Source organism: Primulina eburnea, chromosome 7 (assembly GCF_022965805.1).
Source record: "Primulina eburnea isolate SZY01 chromosome 7, ASM2296580v1, whole genome shotgun sequence".
NCBI lineage: Eukaryota > Viridiplantae > Streptophyta > Magnoliopsida > Lamiales > Gesneriaceae > Primulina > Primulina eburnea.
In genome coordinates, this window is record NC_133107.1 from 9,017,541 (window position 1) to 9,027,257 (window position 9,717).

The 9,717-nt window shown below is 33.2% G+C and overlaps 1 protein-coding gene across 3 annotated transcripts; it reads right to left on the minus strand.

Annotated features, from left to right (window-relative positions):
• Positions 1-2,049: 2,049 nt before the first annotated feature.
• Positions 2,050-6,392, minus strand: LOC140837161 (uncharacterized). Of its 3 annotated transcripts, none has more exons than XM_073203215.1 (14): positions 6,176-6,391; positions 5,703-5,855; positions 5,471-5,569; positions 4,796-4,897; positions 4,457-4,600; positions 3,976-4,070; positions 3,768-3,897; positions 3,586-3,690; positions 3,217-3,323; positions 3,083-3,134; positions 2,786-2,875; positions 2,611-2,695; positions 2,419-2,483; positions 2,050-2,336 (listed from the first exon to the last, which is right to left on the minus strand). In XM_073203215.1, exons 1-14 carry the CDS (start codon positions 6,266-6,268, stop codon positions 2,247-2,249), a joined length of 1,410 nt encoding a protein of 469 aa, XP_073059316.1. In that variant the 5' UTR covers positions 6,269-6,391; the 3' UTR covers positions 2,050-2,246. The 3 variants fall into 3 exon arrangements, with proteins under 3 accessions (XP_073059316.1, XP_073059317.1, XP_073059318.1); XM_073203216.1 differs by having other exon boundaries at positions 5,703-5,847; positions 6,176-6,384; XM_073203217.1 differs by lacking the exons at positions 2,050-2,336; positions 2,419-2,483 and having other exon boundaries at positions 2,786-2,868; positions 6,176-6,392.
• Between the last annotated feature and the right edge of the window lie 3,325 nt (positions 6,393-9,717).

A 9,717-nucleotide genomic window follows, 5' to 3' on the forward strand; every position in this document is an offset into this window, starting at 1 on the left:
CCTGGCTCATCCCCAGCCCAAGTGGAAAACAAGCCCATCAAGGGCCCAGATATTCTCCTATAAATATCAGGTTTGAGCGTTCAGTTGATGAATTCACTATACTGTTTTCAGCAACACCCCCCCATATATCCCCAGTCACTGACTTGAGCGTCGGAGGGGCTACGCCAGGATACCCTCCTGACCCCATCTTAACGGTCTTTTTCGTGATTTCAGGCTCGTGACTATATCAAAACCATGCGTCTGTACTAGTGACACTTGCCGGGAACGGACCCTAAAATTTCCGTGAGTATCAGATATATTTGATCATACATCCCTCACTCAAACATACTCATCATATAACTTCAAGAAAACAAAATTCAATTTACTTTACCTGAGACATATGTTCTATATAAGAGTGTTAAAATCATACACGACTCATTAATTTTTACTTGATTTTTTTTATTTTTCTTACAGTATAATCTCTCACTATTTTTTATAATTATATTTTAATTTTCATTTAAACAAAACAAAATAAATTATAAAAAATATTATATAAACATATATCAAAATACTAATCTATACTTCTATACTATTCTATTAAGTTTGAGACACTTATAGTAATTAATTTTGGTGTCATGGTCTGTTTTAATAATTAGATATATTAATAAAATGTTAAAATTTTAATGCAAATTATATGTAGTCCAGTGGATAGAATTATTGTTTTTTGAGGTTTAGGTTATAGGTTCAACTCCTATTTAGATCATTTTTTTATTCTTTTATTTTTTAATTTATATATCTATTTCTTATAATTATATTTTGATTCTCATTTAAATATAAATCAAATAAAATATAAAAAATATGATACAAGCATGCAACGTGTGCGTCGGTGTACTAATATATACAAGTAATGAGATAAGTGAGGCAAAGCATATGTACAAAGGGAGGGGGCCTCACAAAAAGCGGGTGGAGTGGGAGAGATCGTGCAACCGCATTAATACTGGGCCCACCATCCCTCAGTATCTTTGTGTCATACATTGAAAAAGGAAAGAATCGAATCTCTTTGGCGTCTACGTTAATACGACACCGTCTCCACGGCATCGGAAACTTCGTTTCGCCACGTTTTCGACCACGTGACCAGATAATGGGACGGGCCCTTAAAAATCAACGTTTTGGACTCAGGCCCGGAAATTAATTTAGGTCCATCTCAGGAACAACGACATACGATTCAATATATCTATATCTATACTATTATATTAAGTACGAGTTCTTAATAATAACCGCTCTACAAAGACACCAACTTTCTTTTCTGTTTTATCCTTTTAAATTTTTTATATTTACTATTTTATTATAATTGAGCCCCTATTAATAACCGCTCTATGAGTCACCAATTTTCTTTCCTATTTTACCCTCTCTCATTTTTTATATTATATTTTTTCTTAACAAATAATTTTATATTCACCGTCATAAGGAAACTGCTCACATGAAAAATAATATTATTTCTTCTCCAAACTAGCCACCGTGAAAAATAAACTTTCTTCTTTATGTTGTGACGTCATTATGTTGTAATATCATGAATATTTAATATATTAGTCATATGTATTCAGGACGCACGCAACGCGTGTGCCACGGTTACTAGTTATATAATTAAGTTTGAGATCTTTAAAATAACTAATTTTTGATGTTATAGTATGTTCTATTAATTATATATATTAATAAAACGTTAAAATTTAATATAAATCACATATAGCTCAACTAATATAATTTTTTGTTTTCTACTTAGATTTTTTTCTTATTTAATTTTTTAATGCATATATCAAAATTATAGTGTGATCCTTCATTATTTCTTATAATTATATTTTGATCCTCATTTAAATATAAATCAAATGAATTATAAAAAATATTGTATAAATTACTAAAATAAAAATTATATAGTATATTTTTGTATGATTTGAGTTTTTTATAATATAATAATTTTAAATGAGATTTGATCTGATCATTTGATTTGGATTCAATTTCAAGAAAATTCAAATAATTTGTTTGTCGTTAAATTTACGAAACGTGGAATATTAATTAAAATAAAGATGAATTTGATATCGAATAAAAAATTACACATTATTATCAGTAAATTCACTGACATCTGAGGATTGGTTATTATTATTTTCTTCAAATTATTATTATTAATTAAATTAATAAAAACATGAATAAATTCGATAACACTTATTTAGACAGACTATAATGTACATGGGAACATAATCCATACTCATTATCTAAGGGAAATATGCGGCTTCTAGTTCCCTGGCTTTCTTGCCACATCCTTCAGCTTCTTCTCCCTTTCCCAACATTAAAAAACCCTTCTCCTATATCACGAAATCGACGACGATAGAAGATAGCACATGTTTAAAGGAACTAAAATGCGAAAACGTCACAGACGACACATACCAAGAGGCACCACAAGAATGGCAAACCTTCCCGCCGCTTCAATTGTTTTTCAATAGCTTGGATTGCTACAAGGAACACAAGAAAACTAGTCAGGGGCGTAATCAGGAGTTTAGAAACGGATGAGGAAGAAGGTTGAAATAATATTTCAAGTACATGTTATTTCTTTTATGGAGTCAAGCTCTCAACTCGTACCTTTCGTGGGTTCCCCGGTATTAAGAAGCAAACTGATATATACTTCGGTGAATACCTCAAGCTGTTCATCAGACGCCCCGATTATCTAGCACAACAATGATCGGTTGATATCTTCCCAACAGGGATACATTAGAATATGGCGAAAATAAGAATTCAGATGCATTTGTCATGCTACCTTAAAGTTCACAGCATCGAATTCATGTCCAAGGGATTCCCGTGCCTGCTTATAGTCTCCCTTCCCATACTTAAAGAGACATTCTGCAAGCTAAAAAGGTGTGTTTATATCATCAAGAATCTCCATTTAAGACGAGTATTCAAAGTTCATAGCTAGCTCAAGATGTCTAAACAATCGTTCATCAAGTCAATGTCGGATTGAAAATAGATAGTTAGCAAGAAACAACTACTGATTGCAATTTTCAGGGTGGTGCAGAATTGGACGGGTTTCAAATGCACAAAAAAAAGAGAAACGAACCGAGAGTCCCCTCAGCATTAATTGTCGTTTCTTCTCGCTCATCACAGAAATTCTACACAAAGAAGTGTACATCAAACGGATACTAGATTTCTGTGCAACAAAAACCATGGGAGAGAACAATAAGATCTCCGCACCTCGAATTCAGGCCCTTGAGAAGATCTTCAGCTTTGGTAAATTCTCCAGTAAATGATAGAGCCCACAGTGCCAAGATATCGAAGTGCCAGTCCAGAAACCAAAATGCCTAAACCGAGCGGTTCATGTTCAAATAATCAGACTATCAGAGTACCATATCCGACATACTTATATGATGAAGTCTCAAATACAAAGCATGATTAGCAACTTTAGTCAAAAAAGTGCAGGGGACAAGCCTCTTTTGTTTCACCCTTCTCTTCTATTGATGTCTATTATTTTTCCCCCAGTGAAAAACAAACTAATTTGTATATGTTTTCAAATGAAAGAGAGAGAACGAGAGACAAGAAGATAATGGCAACTGGTTTACTCACTTGATTTGTTAGATTATTGGCTAAAAACCGTAGACGGTCACCAAATGCATGAAGCTCACCACGGATATATACACGCAGTAACAGACCAACAGCGTTTAAGTAGACCTGCAAGAATCGAACACAATTGTATATTCTAAACGACGAAAAACTAAACTGCGATAAAAGAAAAGCATGATGTATACCTCAGCAGGCACAGCATCACTTCTTTCCAGTTCTTTCAAGATACAATGATCATAAACATCTCGTACTTTAGTCATAGGAGCCTTGCCTTCTAAATAGCATAGAGCAACATGCCACCAGTTGTGTGTCAACCTAATAAAAATGCATCTTTAAAATCTGAATGGAAGAAATAGAAAGTAACAATGCCGTTTTTTGTGAATATCTACAAACATAAAAGACGATAAAGAACTCCATGATCTTGCACAGTCCTCCATGAATTCCACCGCTTCCTTGAAGCGACAATCAAACTGGTAAACATGGCAAAGCTGCATAAAGAAAATACCGCGATCATTTAAGAGTCCATCGAAGTACAAAGCTTTTATTGGACAATCAAGCAATTATTTACTTCTTGCCACCAGTAAAATTTATCTATGTATTAATGTCACACTCCACATACAAAAGCTAATAATGCTTCAAGTTGAGCCACAAAGTATGAAAACTGGTGCATTAGGAAAGCCAAAATTATTTTCAATGACCATGATTAAATAATGTATCCAAAGAAAATTGGAATCTCATGTCAAAATGAAAAAATCATTCTATACTAAAAGGCTTTTTTTGTTAAAAAAAAAAGTTGAAACGAGAATAAGTGATGATGCATTCTAAATTTAGTGCTATAAACTGAATAAAAGAAGATGAATCCAAGCAAACTTACGGCATGTTGTGACCAAGGGTCATCCTTGTTGATCTCATATCCCTTCTTTCCAGCTTTCTCTGCATCTTCCATTCTGCCAAGCTCTAATAAAGGAAAGGCAAGCATGCTATATATATAATTTTCATTCCCATTAATTGGCAGGACCTGTTCCAAGAACAGATTTTTCAAATCTAGGAGGTTTGATTTTCATCTCTTATTTATCTGTTTCTGAAACAGTTGTCATTATACACAAGAAGATAATCTTTGAAATACTGTCACAGAAATGTAAAATCCATTTCAAAATCATAACTGGAAAAAAGTCACACACGAGATTTGTTCAACCACAACTTCAGTAAGTACCTGTTCTACAAGTTTCAGAGATAGATCCGGTTGGCCCATATAAAAGCATAGAATTTGAGCTCTCTTAAGTGATACAAGATCTCTAGGGAAATCTTGTAAGAGCTGTAACAAAGCCAATAGAAAGAACCTTAAATCATGATCACATAGTACAAGCAAGATATTTAAAATTTTGAATTTCACCATCCATGGGTGTATGAAAACTTCAATAATGTTCCCACCATACTAATAATAAATTGAAAAAAATCTCAACAAAAGAAAAACAAGATATAATCAAGAAAAGGAAACAGAGTGTCAAAGTTGGGACTTGGACCTACCTCAACCCCAAAAGTTAGCTCAAGGGGAGGATTGTCCAAGTCCATATATGTAATTCTCAGTGATTTTTATCCAACCGATTTGACACAACTAACACACCCCCTCACGTGGTGTAATGAACATCTGGAGGATGAAGTTTAATGGTGACTCAACTATTGGCAGAACGGGTGGCCCAACTATGGACAACCCAATATATAACCGTGGAACCTGAGCTCTGATACCATGTTAAGACAAGGACTTGAACCTAACTCAACCCAAAAAAGTTTAAAGTCGGAGGATTGTTCAAATCCATATATACAACTAGGATTTTTATCCAACCGACGTGAGTCAACTAACCAAGAGTAATCAATATTTAGTAGTAACCTTGGAATGCAACTCCACAGCTAGATCATCATCTCTATCAGGAGAAATGAAATACAGCACAACATCAAACACGGCCTTCTCATACGAACTAGCATGATTCTGTCCAAATTCAAAAAATCCATCCATTGTTGAGAAGATAAAAGAAAGAATAGGCACCAGAAAGAAGGAGATGCTGAATTATAAGACCCTAAAACCGAACCGATTAATAATATTGAATCAACAAAATATATACGAGACAAGACTTGGCCGCATCAATGAACGGCGAAGCGCGAGATGAATCCCCGGAGCAGAGAAAATGAGCAGCCAAAATGTTTCCAAGAACACATTGTGGATCGCTTCTTGGCGCATCCAATATTACAGACCTTTTTCTCCCATAACTAAGCACCTAAGAAAACCGCAAATTCAAGAACTCATTCACAGAAATCTATCAAGCAATCAAATAACCACACAATAAATAACATTTCAATAGGTGAATTTCGAGGAATCCAAGAACTACACCACGAGTAACATCTAGAAACCATCTTTCAAGAAACCAAAGAACTAAACAATAAACAAGAACCATAAAATATCTTTCAAGAAATCAAAGAACTATGCATCAAACAACACTTAAGAAAATAACCCTCAAGTAATCAAAGAACCAAACAACAAATAAAACGTCATGAAAACATCTTTCAAGAAATAAAAGAAGCTACACTAACATTTTACCTGTTGATAGTATGAATCGATGGCAGACATACAAGCATCTGAACAAGTTCTAACTTCGTAACCCCACCTGTCTAATTTCATTTCACTTTCCATCTCTCTAAATTAAATAATGGGTTTCGGTGAATGTCACTGGAAACCTGGGATTTGTGGATTAACTTTTAGATGGAGCTTGAAAATGCTACATTCTTTCCCTTTCACGGGCTTAATTAAAAAAACTATGGGCGTTTTCTCCAATTATCCACTTGACATAATTTATTCGAAGTCCAAATGACACGTGGCCCGGGGGCTCGAGAATTCCAAGACTAACTTTCTTTATTAATAAAATATTAATACACCGACATCTTTGTTCATATAATATATTTTTTTTATAATTTATTTGATTTATATTTAAATAAAAATCAAAATATAATTATAAAAAATAGTAAAAAACTAAACTACTATCATTTTGATATATGAAATTAAAAAATAAATAAAAAAAAGAAAAAAATCCAAGTAAGAATATAAAACTTAATGTTTCAAGAATAAGGACTCTACTTACAATAAAATTTTAGTACTTTATTAAAACAGACAATGACACCAAAAATTTTTTTTTTGAAATCGACACCAAAAATTATGTACTCTTAGTTGCACAAATTTAATAATATAATATAGTTATTATTGCTTATGTCCCACAATTTTTTAATAAGACATAAAAATTTATATAAAACAATTTCGTTTTACAAAAAAAAATTAATAGTAATAGTGTAATTTAAATATTTTCAATTGTACAGTAGTTGAAACATCAGGTTTCGATTGTTTTATTCAACAAAGACAATTATTGCACTCATTTATATCTCAATAATTGTATTTTTTGCAATCAATGAAATTCAAATCCATGACATTGATTTTAATATCAATTGTAAGATCGAATACTTGTCGCTTTATCAAAAGAGCCGTTGATAACACTACAACTCAAATATATTTAAATCGTATAGTATTGCAGCTTATTCATCATGTTTCAATTGTTATATTCAGCATGAATAAAATTATTTTACCCAACAATTTGATTTAATCTTATCAATCGATGGGATAATTTAAGTTAATATTTTGATTGCTTATTGTGATAACTTAATTAACTTAACATATGTTTATAGGTATCTAGCTGGAATCTATGAAGTCAACCCAGACGACGTTCTCATCTAGTTAACTTAGCTTATCGGTTAACTAATCTACTTACAACTAATTTGACATCAAAGTTATCACAATAAGCTAAGTTAATATATGCTAAGTCAACTCGGGCGGTGTTCTCATCAGTTAGAGTTCTATTCGCATATGTTTATAGGTATCTAGCTAGAATCTATGAAGTCACGGGCGGCATTCTCATATATGAAGTCACGGGCGCCTTAGTCAAGCTGCGATAGAACTCTAACGAACTGCATCAGGAGCTCGGTTCTAATTGCATTCGCCTGATCATGGCAAGGTCATCTATTAACATCGTCCCATAATCCCCTAGATATCACTGATAGTGTCGGTACAATACAATCTCTTCAACTCATATATCCCGGTTGAATTTGCAATCAATGGTAAATCGAGTGTTGCAAATGAATTTGATAAAGATGTGATGTATGTTGAATAATTATAGTGCATTCATATGTGTAACTTGGGAAATACATTTAAACACATTTCCTTAAAGCACATATCTTACTCTGGCTAGTGATTTATCACACCTTTAAAGCACATGTTTTACTTTGGCCAATGATTTCTTGCACTATTAACTCATCATATCATATAGGATATCCATACCCATATGTGAACGGTCAATCACCAACTACAATGCATCGGCTTCTAAGAATGTCGAAACTATACTCAACCTCACCACTGATGACCATTGTATAATGGGTAAATGAATCAAAATACAATACTAGTACGCAGAGCCTCCATGTTTTTTTAGGTCAAATGACTAATGATGTACAACCATAACCGCATACATATATGTTCCATAAGTGATAACCACTTGAAAAGTACGATGGAGAGTTGTTCGGTACAATCATCATATGATCACCCACAAATGATTGGACATTTTCATGCCATACCAATGAAACATTATTTTAACATCACATATGTTAGTCTCGAGCTCGAGCAGACTTTAACCTTATTATAGGCGGCTGAATTGACTAAGAACGAGCTTAGAATATACAGTACACATCTAATGAATTTCATGATATACATGACTTGTGGATCTCATGGTATTATAGTATATTCATGAACTTTACCTATTCAGCTTGCATGGATATTCAGACAAAATAAATACCACAATTTGTATAAATACATAAAAAATTATTAAATTAAAGATTATTTTTATACAAGAGTCAGTAAAGCTCAAACAATAAGTTGAGTTCCTGGGCACTTATTCTAACAATCTTTCACTTGCCCTATATCTTACTACTCGTTGATTCCAAACATATTGCTTCACGATACTTTTCAAATAATGGTCTTGGCAGGGGCTTCATTAGTGGATCAATAACGTTATCTGCAGATCTGTCTTTCTCAACCGATATATCTCATCTTCCCAAAATCTCCCGGATGATGTGGAACTTCTTCAATATATGTTTGGATCGCTGATGGGACCTAAGCTTCTTTGCTTTCGCAAAGGCACCGATGTCGCATTACATTGGGACCATATCAAATCCATCAGGAATGATGCTCAACTCTTAAATGAAATTCCTCATCCAAACAACTTTATTTGTTGTAACTGATGTATCTATGTATTCTGACTCATTGATAGAATCCGCTATGATGTTTTTATTGGAACTCTTCTAAGAGACAACACCACCATTGAGCAAGAATATAATTCCATAGTTTGATTTTTGATTATTCACATCTCGTTGAAACTTGAAAGTTAGAATTAGTGTAGCCTTCTAATTTTAATTATTCACTCCCATATACCATGGACAACTGTTTTGTCCTCCTCAAGTACTTAAGAGTATCCTTCAAGGATTTTCAGTGAAATGGACTGGGGTTTGACTAATACCTGTTTACAACACTCAGTGAAAAGGCTATATCAAATATTGTAGATATCATACCACACATTATGCAACCAACGATAGACGTATAGGAATGTGTGTCATGGTTTCAATCTCCACATCACTCTTAGAGCACATAGACTTAGATAAAGTTACACCATGATACATTTATATAATTCCTTGCTTGAACTCATCTATAGAGAATTTTCTTAATATTGTATCGATATAAGTGACTCAGGTGAGCCATAACATCCTCTTTGATATATCTGTATAGATCTGCATTTCTAATACATATGATACTTTATTCATGTCCTTCATGGAGAATTTACTTGATAACCATACTTAAGTTGATTGCAACAAACTTAAATAATTTTCAATAAGTAGTATATCATCAATATAAAATACTAGGAATGTCACTGCATACCCACTAAATTTCTTGTATACACGTGAATCCTCAGGATTCTTAACAAAATCAAACTCTTTGACGGTATTATCAAATATGAGGTCCGAACTCCTAGATGTCTATTTGAGACCATAAAT